Here is a 16,529-nt window from a genome sequence, read left to right as displayed (position 1 = left end):
CCTAACCCTAACCCTAACCCTAACCCTAACCCTAACCCTAACCCTAACCCTAACCCTAACCCTAACCCTAACCCTAACCCTAACCCTAACCCTAACCCTAACCCTAACCCTAACCCTCTGCCCATTCCCCTTCCCTCTCCTTCCTCCTCTCTCTCTCTCTCTCTCTCACCCTCTCCCCTTCCCTCTCCTTCCTCCTCTCTCTCTCTCACCCTCTCACCCTCTCCCCTTCCCTCCCCTTCCTCCTCTCTCTCTCTCTCTCTCACCCTCTCTCCTTCCCTCCCCTTCCTCCTCTCTCTGTTTTCCTTCCTATACTCCAAATCCGCCTTCCCTTCCATCTCCGAAATCCGCCTCTCTCCGATCCAAAACCGCCCGACTATCCCTCCGAAATCCCCTAACCTCCAACTCCGAACCACAACTTCAACACACCCTAACCCTGTACCTCCACCAACACACCCGAACCCTGTACCTCCACCCGCTATAAAATCCATCCTAACTCCTATCTATACTGTCCCGGCCTCGAACCGAACCCCGACGAATTACGAATCCTATAACCCTGCTCTCCACCTAACCCTAATCTCGAACCCTTCGCCTCTGCCGAACTCGCCGCTACAACCACCCTGCCATCTGCTCCCAAATCCATCCCCCCGCCTCGACGACGCGAACGACACGGACCGACATCGAACCTATCTATATATCTACGGGAACCCTCCCTCTCCGAACACCACTCCATGCCCCCGACGTGACACTGCATCGCCTATGTCTCTATGGGAATCCATATCGGCCATGTGCGACATCCGGATGACGCCCTGCATTCCCCTCGCCCCGCATGCCCGATGTGGTGCGACCGTGGCGGGCGGATGACAACGGCCACGGGGAATCTACTGGTCTACGGCGCTGCTACGCTCCTGGCCGCCCCTCTGAAAACTCCGCCATCGTCGTACCATCGCCGGAAAATGGAAACATGTCCGATCGCGACCGGCTTCGCCCTCCGACATACGTTCCTGTATATCGACCTGCTGCACCAACCCTACCGTGCCGCGACGATCTATCCTGCACGCGGGGACGGGCATCTTATGACTACGAATGACCCAATAACCGCCTTCTCTCCTCGCTATGTCGCACCGCGCATATGGGATCACCGATATACTCTACAACGACGAACCCTCTCCCTTCCTACACGAACACCAACTTCTGCCAACCCTAACCCTAACGGATCGACGACCATCTGCCGCCGACGACATGCGACGGGAACGCCTGATGTCGCGGCGATGCGATGCTACGACGCACGGCAATAATCCTGCGACATGGAATCCGCGGAATCGGGCTCGTGTCCGAATCGTACGGATGAAATCTTGCGAAACCGACGTCAAAAAACATCGTGTTGTGGCCACTCTGCTATTCGAACATTGGCGACGACGACGAAACACACATTCGGCGCCCGAACGATAACCGGAACCATTTCACGCTACTTCTTCCCCCTCGTCGCGAATGGGGACCATGATTGCCGTCGTGGTGCAATTTACGGGCCCGCTTTTCGATCGGAATGTCGAAAACCACCAAAACTGCCCGGACGGCAACGACGATATCACACCCACGCCATCGTCTCTGCCCTCCGAACCCACACGACATCGAAAATGGACCGCCCTCGTGCTCTCCGAATTTTTGCCCGAATTTTGGGGCACTGTGGCGACGACGACGAATTTTGGAATCCGCCGCATCGCCATGCTCTACGCCCACCACTTTCGCGCTGACGTAATCATCCACCGCACCTCACTTGGCCATTCTGATCTGGTCACCCTCGAAATCGGACGGACATGCGAACAAAATGGACCTCTTCTCTGCCGGCGACCCGACATCGTGGGATGCTACCACGGTGGATTAACGGCGGGACAATGCCTCTCTACTGCCGACGAACGATCCTTACGGTCTGCTCGCAATGCCCTTTCGCACGGCTGGAACGGAACATCACTCCTTACTAATACTATAATGCATATGCGAATCCGATCCTACCCCGACGCCCTCGGTGCCGTGCACTTGTCCAAACTCCCAAAACAATCGAAACAACCCCGACATTTCGATGCCCTGGGACACTATCTTTCATCGGACTCGTCATCCGCGACGATGCCCACCTTCTGCGCCTCTTCTTCCATCCACGACACCATCCGTTCGCCTCCTACAACCAACATCGCCGCGACGGCGGGTCGAACTACACCCGGAAATTGACAACTCCGCTGGCGGACGCGTCGAAACCGCCGTCGTCCGCCATGGCTGATGTCCTGCCATTGGTGGCACACCGCTTGGGGGACGTGACATCCGAAACAACCGGTGTGTGCATCGAAACGAATCTTGCTAACAATGTCGTACGCCCGCTGGACGGCATCTCGCATGTCCCATGGGCACTGCTGCCACGAATGCCCCCCATCGGCTTCCCCACGCACAAAACATATGCTGCACCGCCCCGTCCACTGCTGCAACGTCGACGCGATGGACTCGACGCTGACGTGCTCCATCTGCCGACGATGTCGTTGGCGCTGCTCGACGAACGCGAACGCGCGGGCCTGCGCTTCGCGCTCGACTTCTCGTCGCCTGCGGATCCGCCCCTGCTCCTCCTCTTGCTCACGATCGGTCTCGCGCTGCTCGACGGCGACGTCTCCGACATGCTCGCGTTCCCCTTCGGGCCGGGGGACGGCGATCCTGCGCCGCTTTCGACCCCGCGGCAACCCGCGACACACGTCGCATCGTTCCTCGTCGACCTGGCACGCACTGCGATCCACTCGACCATCCATGTGTCGGTCCAACGGGACCCGGCGACACTGCTCCCCGCGGATGAACGCCTTCATGGCCGCGTCGGTGCCCCACCCCTGCTCCTCCTTCTCCTGCCCGGTCCGCTCGTCGACGGACGTGCCCTGCAACATGATGGCCTCGCTGGGGCGCCCGTCTCGCCCGGCACGCCCGCTCTCCTGGGCGTACTGCTTGATCTGCTCGCGAACGCCGACGTGAATCACGACGCGGATGCGGGGGGCGTCGACGCCCAACCCCAATGCGTTGGTGGCGGTGAACACGCGCTCCGTCTCCCCGGTCAATCGTCGCAAAATCGTCTTCTTCGCCGCGGCGTCGCCTACTCCGCGGTGATACACGCTGCACCCCAACACGCCGGCCAAACGCTTCGCCTGTTCGACGCGCCTGCAATACACGACGATCTGGCCCTCGGGGTACTGCTCCTTCTTCCGCTCGACCAACTCCCGCACCGCCCCATCCTCCTCCTCGCGGGCATACTGGACGACGGAATACGCAATGTTGGGTCGACCCGTGACGTCGCGAATCATCCGCACATCCTGCTCCTCGACCCCGATCGCGTGCAAAAACATGCTTTCCTCGCTGGGCGGCAATGTGGCGGTCAAAAACAACACCTGCACCCCGTACCCGGTCATCTCTCGCAACTCCAACACCTTCGGCCTCCAATCCGCCGTGCTCTCCAAAACGGTGTGGCACTCGTCGATGACGATGCGTTCCAATTGCCCGTTCGCACGCTTCATCGCCAAAAACTGGCCGAACGCGACCGACACGGCCGACTCGGGCGTCACGAACACGATCTGACTATCATACGGGGGCCGCTCGCCGTTCCACTCGCTGCATCGGATTCCGGCGGCGCTGCACCGCTCGTGCAAATCCTGGCGCAACGACACGACGGGCACCACGACGACGGTCAACCATTGCGGGGAACCGGCGGCGGGCAACATGAACAACATGCTCTTCCCGCCGCCGGTGCGCATGACGGCGACGACGTACGGCGTCCCCGCGACGATGGCGTCCAACGCTGGCCGCTGCACTCCACGGAACGCCGCGTCGGGCCCGTACATCCTCGCCAACTCGCCCGCGACGTCGACGCTCCGGATCCGCCGCGTGCGTGCGGCGTCGACCTGCTCCTGCTCCTGCTGGATCCGCGCGCCGACATCTGCGACCCCCTGATGCTGCGCTTCCGCGGACGGGAACTGTAAAATGCGGTGCCAATTGACGCTCACCTGCCGGAACTGCTCCCGCTCGGACATGGTGATGAACGGCGACTCGGTCATCAACAACCCATATATCATCTCCTCCATCTCGGGGCTGTGCCCGGACTGGGTCGCCTGCACGTTCCGCATCTGCTCGATCACGGCGCCAATGGCCGACCGCTGCGGACTGCCGTCGTAAATCCGGTCCAACGTGTCCCGGACGCTACTATTGCGACACAACTCGCGCTGGATGGCGGGATATGCGTTCCTCCACACCGCGACGCCGATCCGCACGCCGATGCGGCTCTCGGTCTCGCGATACATGACCCTCCGGACGCGGTCGGTGTCCCAAAACCCGTCGGTGTTCAACGGCGCCCGCTCGTCCTGGGACGGGGGCACATCCGCCAACCACTCGTCGTCCTCGTCGTCCTCGTCGTCCTCGTCGTCCTCGTCGTCGCTCTGTTCGGCCGGGCCCCCGCGGACCACCTCCTCGACTCTATCCTCGCCCTCGTCGTCGACTTCGCCGTCCGCCCACTGCTCCTCGGGCTTGGGCTCCCACACATGCGCACCACGCTCGAACTGGTCCCGCACCGCTTCGCGCAACTGCTGGACGAATGGCTCGATCAACCACAAAAAATACACGACGACCTCTCCCACCTCCGTGGGCACGTACCGGTGCACGATCTTGACCCGCTTGCTGGCGCTGTATCCCTTGTGATAATTGGTGACGAACGCGACCATCCCGTCCTGGATGAACACTCCGCGCTGGCCGCGACTCTGCTCCCCATTGCGGTGCCGGATGCTGATCAACTCGGTCGCGCGCGCGGGCGCGCCGCCCGAAAAATGGACCAACGCCATCAACTCCTCCTTGAACTGCCGCACCTGCCGGAAATACGCCTCGACGCCGCTCTGCTTCCACACGACGCGCCCGCCGCCGCTGCTCTCGATCAACTGCCCGGGGTGCTCGTCCGCCAATCGCTCCCACATCCACCGCTCCCCGGGGACCGACCACGTGTTGCGGTGGTCGTCGATAAAACACCACCGGGGGCTCATCTCGCTCGCGTCGTCGTACAATGATGCCACATCGACGTCCGGCATCTGGACGGGCCTCCAATCGCGCGCGCGGACGACTCCGTCCGCCGGGAACCACATCAACTGGTGCACCAAACGCCGCCGCACGCTCTCGTTCAACCCGTGCACGACGGCGCGGACCATGTCGATGGTGAATCGCGCCTTGCCGACCGTGATGCGCGCTCCCTCCCACAACACCTGCCCGGGCGCCTTGGTGGTGTACCGGATCTTCATCCCGTACGTCTTCTGGTGGAATATCCGGTCCAACGGCGTGGGGCGGCCTCCGTATTGCGTCAACGTCATGCATCGCTGCGCGTACGGCTGCACGCCCTCCAACACGGCCGGCGCGGCCATCTGCGCGGCCACGACGCTGCTCCCGCCCGCGGTGCGCGCGCGAATGGCGCTGACGCGCTGCCCGTGGGCGTGGTACACGACCATCGCCCGCAACGGCGCGATGATTCCGGACAAAATGGGGGTGTAATTGATGGCGGGCACCCACCCCCCCTTCTCGCTGTTCAACCCCAACACGGCCAACCCGCTGACGATGGCGCTCTGGAACTCGCTGTCCTTCAACGGGTGGTCGAACATGGACAACCAAAACTGCAAACTGCGGCGCACCAACTGCCGCTTCGCCCGGGCCTTCTGCGCGTCGCCCTCGGACTCGATGACGGCCACGGCGCCGCTCTGGACGCGGGCCAACGCCTGGTGCTGGCCCTCCAACAACACGTACGGGGGACGCCGGTCGCGGGCGTGCGTGCGCCAAATGTACCGCAATATCTGGACCCAATGCCCGCTATACTTGCGAATCGTCTTCACCTGCTGCTCGGCGTAAAACGGCCGCTCGTTGTCGTCCGCGCCGCACTCGCGGCGATTGATGTGCTCCAACGCGGCGCGTCCGACTACGGCCGGACGACACACGCGGAACGCCTGTCGGATCAACCGTCGCGTGGCGTGGCATGCCTCCGCCAACCCGACCATCTCGCCGTCCTCCTCGGCCGGGGGGACGGGCTCATCCTCGTCTCCCTCTTCGCCCTCGGCGGGCCGGATGGTCGCCAACAACTCCTCGGACGTGAATCCTGCCAAATGGGCCGACCACCCGGTAAAATCTAACCACGGGTCGGCGACGCTCCGCGCATTCTCGGCGGGGATGGTGCTCTCCTTTCGCAACTCTTCCCGCCGCTCTTGGATCTGGCCCAACAACGCGCGCATCGCATCGCTGGCGGGGGCCTCGACGGCATGGGACACGACGAAATACCGCTGCCATCCTCGAAACTTGAAAAATCGCTGGCAATGCTGGCCCTCCTCCCATATGCGGTCCGTGGGGGGGCCACCTCGCCCGTTCCGCGACCGACCTCGCGCCTGGTTCGACGACCATGCATGCGCCTGGCGGCAATGTGCTGCGATGTGGGCGGTCTTTGCTCCGCGACACATATACGGACATGGCTGTCCCGCGGCATCGACGCCTCGACACCGGAATCCATCGGTGTATACGGGCAACCATTCGATGGGGCGCGCGCCTGCTTCGGGATATGTGACTTCTTCTGGTGCCTGGGCAACGTCGGACAAACCGGCGAACACCTCGTGGACGCGCTGTTGCATCTCGCGATCCCATTGGCGATGCGCACGCCGTAAATGGCCTGCAAACTCGTGGGGAATAATCGCGAATCCGCATGGCTTACATATCACGACGCCGTACTCGGGCAAATGGGCAAACACCTCGATGAATGTCTCCATCCGATCGCGCTTCTTCCCATTCATGGATGGGAATCAACACGTTCGCCCCCGCCGCGACGTGATGTCAAACTCTCCCCTGACCCGGTCTCCCGATTCGTATGCGGCTCAACTTTAATCGTATATGTGGACGATGGAACAATTTCCTCTGCTCGACGCGGGGCTCTTCAATTCGCGAAACTGGGCGCGCGGCATCGATGGTCGGTCTGTAAAATGTGTGCGAAATTTGGGGGCAATCGGGCCCATGGTGGAAACATGGCCGATTTTGGGGCAAATCAATACGTTATATGAATACTCTTGCGATCCGTCCTCGGCATTAACTGCTACGACGAATACGCAACACGCTCGCTACTTATGGAAAACGCTTCGACGTGGTCGCTAATGCTCGGGATTGTGCAACCCTATACGATACGGTGATACCTTGCCCTCCGGGACACCGATATGCTCGTGATCGAATGCTTCGTCGGGGTACCCTAACCCTAATGGACCTGGCGACGACGATTCCTCTCGAATGGCACGTCGAACCGGCTTTAAACTCACGGACGGGCGACTTTACTATTCGATGGAATTTTGTGCAACGTTGCTCGAATTTTGGCGTCCTCTGGCGGGCGGAATAATTTTTGCTATTCGTGGTCTCCTACGTATAACAATGGCGCTACTGGCAACGACGATACCTCCCGAACGACACTGCCAATGGACCTCACACTTGGGGATAACTAACTTGGCCATCGAATGTAATTTTGTGGACGGTAACTCGAATTTTCGCGTCCTCTGGCGGGTGGCATAATTTTTGCAATCCGTGGTCTCTCGCGTACGGCTGCGGGCGGAACTGGCGACGTCGATACATCTCCAACGGCAACGCGAATGGACACAAAACCTGGGGACGGGCGACTGTACTGTCCAATGTAATTTTGTGCGACGTCGCTCGAATTTCGGTGGCCTCTGCCTGGTGCTAAAACTTTTGCAATCCGTGGTCTCTTGCGTATTACTACGGGCACTACTGACGACGTCGATACCGCTCGAACGGCCCTCCGAATGGACTCCCAACTCGTGGACGGGCGGGCCATGGTCGATCCGCAAAACCTATGCAATATTTGGGGACAATCGGATGCGTCGTGGAAACACGGTCGATTTTTGACGTTGTAAATGCGCATCACAAATTTCCTTTCTCCCCCCCGCCGTATTGGCCTCGCGTGTCCGACACGTACTACGCTCGCTCCTTGTCCGGAACGCTTCTCGCTGGACGCGGACGCTCTGGAACTGGTGGATGCGTCCGATACAACTCTACCTTGCCCTCCGGGACGCCAATATACTCGTGGTCGAATGCTTCGTCGGGGCTACCCTAACCCTAATGGGACTGGCGACGACGATTTCTCTCGACTGACACGACGAATGGCCTTTAAACTCGCGGACGGGTGACCTGACTATCGAACGTAATTTTGTGCAACGTCGCTGGAATTGTGGCGCCCTGCGGCGGATGGCATAATTTTTGTAATCCGCGGACTCTTGCGTTGTGCTATGGGCGCCACGGACGACGTCGATGCCTCTCGAACGGGGCTGCGAATGGACCCGAAAATTGGGGACGGGCGACGTTAATCTTAAATGGAATATCGTGCAACGTCGCGCGATCTTTACTATCCGTATGCGTGTGGTATTGTTTTCGCAACCCGCGGCCTTCTACGTGCTAAACTGGCGCCACTGGCAACGATAATATCTCTCGAACGGCAATGCGAATGGACTTCGAACTTGGGGACGGGCGATATTCCTATCTCATGTAATTTTGTGCAACGTCGCGCGAATTTTGGTGCCCTCTGCCGGCTGGCGTAATTTTTGCAATCTGTGGTCTCGTGCGTACGGCAATGGGCGCAACTAACGACATCGATACCTCTCGAAATGTACTGCGAATGCGCTCTAAATCTGCGGACGGGTTTCTATATCTTTTTATCTACCTGCCGGAACTTTTGCGCGACTTTATATGGAACACCCCCTGGCGGATGGTAAACACGCGGTGTGTATGCGAAAACGGTACGACTGGCGACATCGACATGTCCCGAACTACCTGTGCAATGGACCCTAAACTCGCGGACGGGCGACCTTGCTATCGAATGTAATTTTGTGCGACGCTGCTCGAATTTTCGCGTCCCCTTGCGGGTGGCATAATTTTTGCAATTCGTGGTGTATTGCATACGACAACGGGCGCTACTGGCGACGACGATATCTCACAAATGGCAATGCGAATCAACTCCAAACTTGGGGACGGGCGACCTTACGATCGAATATAATTTTGCACAACATTGCTCGAATTGTGGCATCCTGTGGCGGGTTGCATAATTTTTGCAATTCGTGGTCTTTTGCGTACGGCTGGGGGCGGAACGCGCGACGTCGACATCTTGGAAACGGCGCTGCGGATGGGCGTCAAACTTCCGGACGGGCGACTTTGCTATCTAATGCAATTTTGTGCAACGCCGCTCGAATTTTGGCGTCCTCTGGCGGACGGTATGAATTTTTGTAATCCGTGGTCGGTCGGTGGTCTCGGGAATGGCGGACCTGGCGACGTCGACATCTCTCTACCGGCGCTGCTAATGGGCTCCAAACTTGCGGATGGACGTCTATATTATCCGCCCTCCCTCCCCGGATCTTTGCGCGAACGTACACGTCCTCTGGCGGGTGGGATGTTTCGGGACACGCGATGCTCGACGTGCGGAAATGCCGCGACTGGCGACGACGATATCTCCCGAACGCCCTGCGGACTGCACTCCAAACTTGCGGACGGGCATCTATATCCTCCGACCTGCCTCCCTGAAACTTTACGTGAATCGATTATCTCTATGGTGGCCGGGTGGAATTTTGGACTGTGCGGTGTCTTACACTCCTCGGCGCCCGGGCGCGTGGCCCTGAAACTCGACGACGCGACTCTTGACGTGCATGTGCGACCTCTCGACAACTTCTCGCACACTCTCTACCGCCGCCGACGTGTCGGGGGATCTATGGGGTCTGTTCGCGCGATGGCGACGACCGCTTCGACGTGCTGCTGCATATGCGATGTGTGCTGCGTACGCATCTGCCGCCCCTGCGGCGCCTGCGGCGGTCGCGGTTCGCTGGCCTTGGCGGAACTTTACTCGGTCCCATGGCTTTCTTCCGGCGACGATATCTCGCGAACGGCGCCAGCGGCTGCGGATTTTCTTTCAATGGTCCTCAGCGATTGCGCGACTCTTCTACATGTCCCGAAATCAGCGTGTTCGAGGGCCATCTCACCATCCGAGATTTAGGGTCAAAATCAAATGATCGGATGGGAGACCCTGGGGAATTTTTGTATGGGAGAAGCAGAGCCGCAAATGATCGAATGGGCATCCGAGACCACGGGATACTGGGTAGCGGCTGCGGATTTTCTTTCAATGGTCCTCAGCGATTGCGCGACTCTTCTACATGTCCCGAAATCAGCGTGTTCGAGGGCCATCTCACCATCCGAGATTTGGGGTCGAAATCAAATGATCGGATGGGAGACCCTGGGGAATTTTTGTATGGGAGCAGCAGAGCCGCAAATGATCGAATGGGCATCCGAGACCCCGGCATGCTGGGTAGCGATTGCGCGACTCTTCTACATGTCCCGAAATCAGCGTGTTCGAGGGCCATCTCACCATCCGAGATTTAGGGTCAAAATCAAATGATCGGATGGGAGACCCTGGGGAATTTTTGTATGGGAGAAGCAGAGCCGCAAATGATCGAATGGGCATCCGAGACCACGGGATACTGGGTAGGAAACTAACTATATAACTCGATAAATAGAACTATAAACTTGTTACGGTTTGATTGGACGACACAGCCAAGAACTGATCAGGCAGAGTGGCTGCGATCAGTTTGAGGATCACGTGAGTGATCACTGAGCAGCAGAGCGATCAGCGATCACTTGTTACGGTCTGGTTCCGCAGGAACACCACGGACCAATCACACCCGGGATGACCCTGGTGGAGACAGCGCCTGGGACCAAGACACCCACCCACGTGACCTACTCTGTTTGGTGAGAACCACCAGAAACAGAGGAGGATGCCTCTGCAGAGGGTCTCTCTCTTGAGACAGAGGCAGGACAGAGCGATGCTCTGTCCTAAGGGAACATCTCCTTTGTATTTAGCAGCGATGAGTATCGCCTCTCTAGATAGTCATCGCGTACAACTCACTGTTCTATCTCACTGATTGGAATCAAGTGAACCTTCCTACTTCGTTGCCTCCCTCTAGACTACCCGACAAGCTCAAATCCCGATCGAGCTTAAGCTTCTGCTTAGTGAGATCTTAGGTCATCAGCTCCCGTTGATTAAAACCTAACATCACTGATCACGGTGGTCACAGTGATCAAGGTGAGCGTGCAGGAGACTAGGTGCTATATAGACGACGCTCTTTACCGTAGGATAAGGAGCTTCGTGCTCAACTCAATACAACTCTCTAAGGGTTATGTTATAAACCTTTCAGGACCTTCTCTGATATACCACGAGGACATTGCGAGGATCGACACTTCCTAGGCCAACCCCATATCAGATTAGGGTTAGGCTGCCAGCGGACCGGCAGGACGTAACAAAACTCTACTAATTGTCACGGGCTGGGCCCGTAGACATAAGACTGCCTGGAAGTCGGCGGAAGTTAGTAACGCCGGCCCCGGCTCACGTGCGCGGGAAGCACGGGAGCGCCTGCACACTTGTACGCTCGAAGAGAGAAAGCTCTCCCTTCCTCTCTTCGAGCTACGTCCTGTCAATTCGGGCTACCCATATGGTAGCGCAGAGCACCTGAGCCCTGTCCGTAGCAACTGTACCTGTGTCAACCATACCTACCTTCCTGCTAGCCTCCGCCCGTGACAGATAGCGACGATATATAAACTATAACTTTTCGTACTAGAAACCTCTTCGGTTTAGTTAGCGCGATACGCTCTCTTATATATCTTAACTATAACCCGACTACTCGTCGGGAACTAAATAAACTCGACTAAATAAACTCGACTCTTTGCGGGTTTAGACCCTAGCCTATTCGGGTTCGGGTATAAATGAACTCGAGTCGAGTTCAGTTGAAAATAATAGGTAGAGCTCGCTAATCGGACTTTAAATATAGCGATAGTAGCTATAGAGATAGAGATAGAGGTAGAGGCAGAGGCAGAGGTAGAGGCAGAGGCAGAGGCAGAGGTAGGTTAAAGCGATATAGCATCGCGACGAATAGAGCGATACAGCGACGCGACGACACGTAGCGAGGCGACGAGACCAAATTGCGACGATGCGACGCGACGACCAAACTCGTCCTGCTTCACCAAACAGTACTGCAACAACAAATGCCATGCAACATATGCTTCTACATAGACAGATACAGACACGCACAACAGGAAAAGCTATACAAGAGCGCCTTCGCCGGCCGTGACGACGGTCAAACCGAACCAGTAGGAAACGAGGTATATCCTCCCACTCCGATGCTCCACGTCTTACATCTCCATCTCAGCCCCTACAAGAGATCCCTCTGAATGAACTGATCCCTCAATGTCTTGCCCAAGCTCGCCGGGCTCTTCTCCACAGTCACACCGGCACCCTCCAGCGCAGAAATCTTGCTGTCCGCACCTCCCTTGCCGCCAGAAACAATCGCACCTGCGTGTCCCATACGTCTCCCAGGAGGAGCAGAGATACCAGCGATGAACGACACGACCGGCTTGCCTCGGCCATCCTTTCCGCCAATGTTGTACTCCTTCAAGAACTCTGCCGCATCCTCTTCCGCGCTACCACCAATCTCACCAATCATGATGATACCGTCAGTGTCCTCGTCGGCGAGGAAGACGCGCAGGCAGTCGATGAAGTTGGTGCCGGAGAATGGGTCACCGCCGATACCGATGACGAGCGATTGTCCGAGGCCAGCTTGCGTGGTTTGGTTGACGGCTTCGTAGGTGAGGGTTCCAGAACGAGAGACGATACCGATGCGGCCACGCTTGTGGATGAATCCGGGCATGATGCCCATTTTGCATTGACCCTACTTTGCGTTAGCACTTGAGAGACAGGCGACCGGATGCAGAGTGAGAAGAGGTGCAAGCAGTATCAGATCCGTATAACATAATCAATCCCGCGCAAAGGCAGGTCAGACTCTTCCTATCATATGTTTTGTATGTAAAATGGCTCATCAGGGAAGTGAAGAGATGCTGTAAGAAATCGACTCACCGGAGCAATGATACCAGGGCAGTTGGGACCGACAAGCCTCGTCTTGTCCTGAGTCTTCAACATATCTGTAATTCGGACCATGTCGTGCTGTGGGATACCCTCGGTGATACACACGGCGAGCGGGATTTCCGCCTTGAGTGCCTCCTCGATACCAGCAGCAGCAAGCGGAGGTGGGACGAAGATGACACTGGCGTCAGCGCCCGTCTGTTTCCGTGCATCTTCCACTGTCGCGAACACAGGGCGGTCGAGATGTGTGCTGCCAGCCTTCTTCGGGTTTGTCCCTCCGACCACATTTGTGCCATACTCGATCGCTTGCTGGGCGTGGAAGGTTCCCTGCTTGCCGGTGAAGCCCTGAAACAGCACCTTGGTGTCCTTGGTGATGCGCAGGTTCAGGCCGGTCTTTGCATAGCCCGAGGGCTGGCCAGGAGCATCTTGCGCGGAGATGGTAGCGTAGCTGGCAGGCGCAACGGATTTGGTCAGGCCGGCCGGGGCGTTTCGCAGGGCGCGCGTGAGGGGCTGGCGAATGGACTGCATGGTGGAGGTGGTTTCGCGCCGTCGCAGCTCTGCGCAGCGTGGGAACAGGAGGAGGAGGAGTGGAGGGTTGGCGGTGGTGGTGCTGTCTGTTGTTTTGCTGAAGCTCAGAGCTCCAATAGCCTTTCACCTCCGTCTCTACCCGACGGCTCCTGCCGCCAAGACCGCGCTAGTTGCACATTTGACGCGAAGCCAGGCGACTCCATCAATTATTCTCGGCATGTCACCTCCGTCAACACGACATTGAAGATGGCCACCATGACGGAAACGCAGACTGACGTGCGGCACAAACGATTGCCCGCCGCGATCAAAGCCAAACTGCCACCCGAGAACGAGCGATACGTGCGAGCATGCGCCGACATTGCCAATTACTTGGTCGAAGACTGGATTCGGTCACAAGAGCCCAATGCGAAGAAGAAGGACCTCAACCTGAACACGCTGCGGGGGTCATTCTCCAAGAAGCACTATCTGTCACGACAGCCGCCTCTCACAGACATCATCGCCGCCGTGCCCGAGCAGTACAAAAAGTACATCCTTCCCAAACTCATAGCCAAGCCGATCCGTAGTGCTTCAGGTATTGCTGTGGTCGCCGTCATGTGCAAACCACACCGATGTCCACACATCGCATACACCGGCAACATCTGCGTGTATTGCCCTGGTGGACCAGACTCCGATTTCGAGTACAGCACACAGTCATACACCGGCTACGAGCCAACGAGTATGCGCGCGATAAGAGCACGATACGATCCCTTTGAACAGGCCAGGGGGCGGGTAGATCAGATACGAAATCTTGGACACAGCGTAGACAAGGTGGAGTACATCATCATGGGTGGCACGTTCATGTCGCTGTCGCCCAAGTACCGCGAGACCTTCATCTCGCAGCTACACAATGCTCTGTCTGGCTACTCCACGTCGCAAGTGGATGAGGCAGTACTGGCAGGAGAGCAGAGTACAACAAAGTGCGTAGGTATCACCATTGAGACCCGGCCGGATTACTGTCTGCCACCGCACCTCTCCGACATGCTTCGCTACGGCTGCACGAGACTGGAAGTCGGCGTACAAAGCTTGTATGAAGACGTGGCAAGAGACACAAATCGAGGACACACCGTCAAGGCGGTCTGCGAGACGTTTTGCCAATCCAAAGACGCCGGCTTCAAAGTTGTCTCGCACATGATGCCCGACTTGCCCAACGTAGGTCTCGAACGCGATCTCTTTCAATTTCAAGAATACTTTTCCAATCCAGCCTTTCGAACAGATGGGCTGAAGATCTATCCTACACTTGTGATTCGCGGCACAGGTTTGTACGAGCTGTGGCGGACAGGTCGGTACAAGAACTACACGCCGAACGTGCTGATCGATATCATGGCGCGAATACTGGCTCTCATTCCACCGTGGACGAGAATCTACCGTGTGCAACGAGACATTCCAATGCCACTGGTGACGTCGGGAGTGGAGAACGGCAACCTTCGCGAATTGGCGCTGGCACGAATGAAGGACTTTGGGACCACATGTCGGGATGTACGAACGCGAGAGGTGGGAATCAACGAGGTCAAGCACAAGATTCGTCCAAATCAGGTCGAGCTCGTGCGAAGAGACTATGTTGCGAACGGCGGTTGGGAAACATTCCTGGCATACGAAGACCCGAAGCAAGACATCTTGATCGCTCTGCTGCGGTTGCGAAAGTGCACAGAAAAGTACACCTTCCGAGAAGAGTTGACCGGGCAGCAGTCGAGTCTGGTCCGGGAACTGCACGTCTACGGCTCTGCTGTGCCAATTCACGAGAGAGTGAAGGGAAAGTCGCAGCATCAAGGTTATGGAACGCTCCTCATGCAGGAGGCCGAGCGCATTGCCAGGGATGAGCATGGGAGCAAGAAGATTGCCATCATCTCTGGTGTTGGTGTGCGAGGGTATTACAGAAGGCTCGGGTACTGGTTGGATGGCCCATACATGAGCAAGTGGTTGGAGGAGGATGATGGTAGTGATGCAGAGTGAGGCCGGACAAGGATGCGACGTTCCTAATGAAACGAGGCCCAAGCTCGTTTCAGGCGCACAGCACACAGCACATCCTTTGGTCTGAAGCGCTTCCGCTGCCAGCCCTGCCTTGGCAGTGGCTTAGAACAGCCCAGCTCCTTCTCATTCTTGCAGACTGATCACTTGCTTCGCTCACGCACACGTAGTCTAGAGTTCCAAAACTGAAAATTTCGGGAGTGGGCCTAGCTCATGCCGAGAAGACGACGCCGACATGCTGCCAAAGCGTGGGACTCTGCTCGCATCTACAAGCGATTTTCAGCCCTCAAGCGCTCGGTCGTGGACGGAGAGCAAACGCCTTTACGCATTCGAGTCCTCTATCTGGAGCCAGCCTGGAATCTGGACGACCCGCTTTTTGGCGAATTCGAGGCAAGTCTACTGACCGAGTGGCATGGTAAATTCGACGCCCTCTCCTATACCTGGCAGGCACCATTCGATGATCAAGTCCTCGAGGATGATTTCATCGAAGTGCAAAATGGAGTCAACGTCCCCATCACTGGCAACTTGGGTCGGGCTTTGAGGCGCCTGCGCTTCCAATACAAGTGGTTTCACATTGTGTGGATCGACGCCATATGCATAGACCAGCAGGATTCCGAAGAGCAGGCACAATAAGTACAGCACATGGCTGAGATCTACTCCTCTGCACACAAAGTAGTGGCATGGATTGGTGAAGATTCATCCATGCAGGATGGGAAGCACATTTTTGAGCTTTGTTAGGTACTTGAGTACGGCGAGACCGAAACATTGTGTGGTCCACATCATCCGCGATGTGGCGTGTTCACGCGAAATAACGATGCTTTGTGGGAAGTGTTTGCGGGCAGAAGATACTTCACTCGGCTATGGATTGTGCAGGAGCTAGTACACGCGGGCAAAATCAAGTTCATCTGCGGCTCTGCCGAAATAGAAATTGCGACTCTGCTAGATGGGATGCGTCTGGCGCTTGGTGCAGGAACTTCCTGGTCTGGCATATCAAGGTACAGCTATCGATCGTCAACTGCGT

At 57.4% G+C, this 16,529-nt stretch overlaps 4 protein-coding genes across 4 annotated transcripts; 2 read left to right on the top strand and 2 right to left on the bottom strand.

Annotated features, from left to right (window-relative positions):
* Positions 1-2,090: 2,090 nt before the first annotated feature.
* Positions 2,091-6,797, bottom strand: CKM354_001124000 (uncharacterized protein; the record flags this gene model as incomplete). Its single annotated transcript, XM_044806719.1, has 1 exon — positions 2,091-6,797. One exon carries the CDS (start codon positions 6,795-6,797, stop codon positions 2,091-2,093), a length of 4,707 nt encoding a protein of 1,568 aa, XP_044662654.1.
* A 5,472-nt stretch (positions 6,798-12,269) lies between these two features.
* On the bottom strand, positions 12,270-13,504 carry CKM354_001123900 (succinate--CoA ligase (GDP-forming) subunit alpha; the record flags this gene model as incomplete). The annotated part of the gene is made up of 2 exons (XM_044806718.1): positions 12,270-12,785; positions 12,971-13,504. The coding sequence occupies 2 exons, from the start codon at positions 13,502-13,504 to the stop codon at positions 12,270-12,272; spliced, it is 1,050 nt and encodes a 349-aa protein (XP_044662653.1).
* Positions 13,505-13,750: 246 nt separating this feature from the next.
* On the top strand, positions 13,751-15,493 carry CKM354_001123800 (Elongator subunit ELP3; the record flags this gene model as incomplete). Its single annotated transcript, XM_044806717.1, has 1 exon — positions 13,751-15,493. The coding sequence occupies one exon, from the start codon at positions 13,751-13,753 to the stop codon at positions 15,491-15,493; it is 1,743 nt and encodes a 580-aa protein (XP_044662652.1).
* A 228-nt stretch (positions 15,494-15,721) lies between these two features.
* On the top strand, positions 15,722-16,141 carry CKM354_001123700 (uncharacterized protein; the record flags this gene model as incomplete). Its single annotated transcript, XM_044806716.1, has 1 exon — positions 15,722-16,141. One exon carries the CDS (start codon positions 15,722-15,724, stop codon positions 16,139-16,141), a length of 420 nt encoding a protein of 139 aa, XP_044662651.1.
* Positions 16,142-16,529: the final 388 nt, after the last annotated feature.

The sequence above is a fragment of the Cercospora kikuchii genome, assembly GCF_019650295.1.
Source record: "Cercospora kikuchii DNA, contig_00007, whole genome shotgun sequence".
Lineage (NCBI taxonomy): Eukaryota > Fungi > Ascomycota > Dothideomycetes > Mycosphaerellales > Mycosphaerellaceae > Cercospora > Cercospora kikuchii.
The sequence above is the reverse complement of the archived record's forward strand: the minus strand, read 5'-3'. Positions and strand labels throughout refer to the sequence as shown.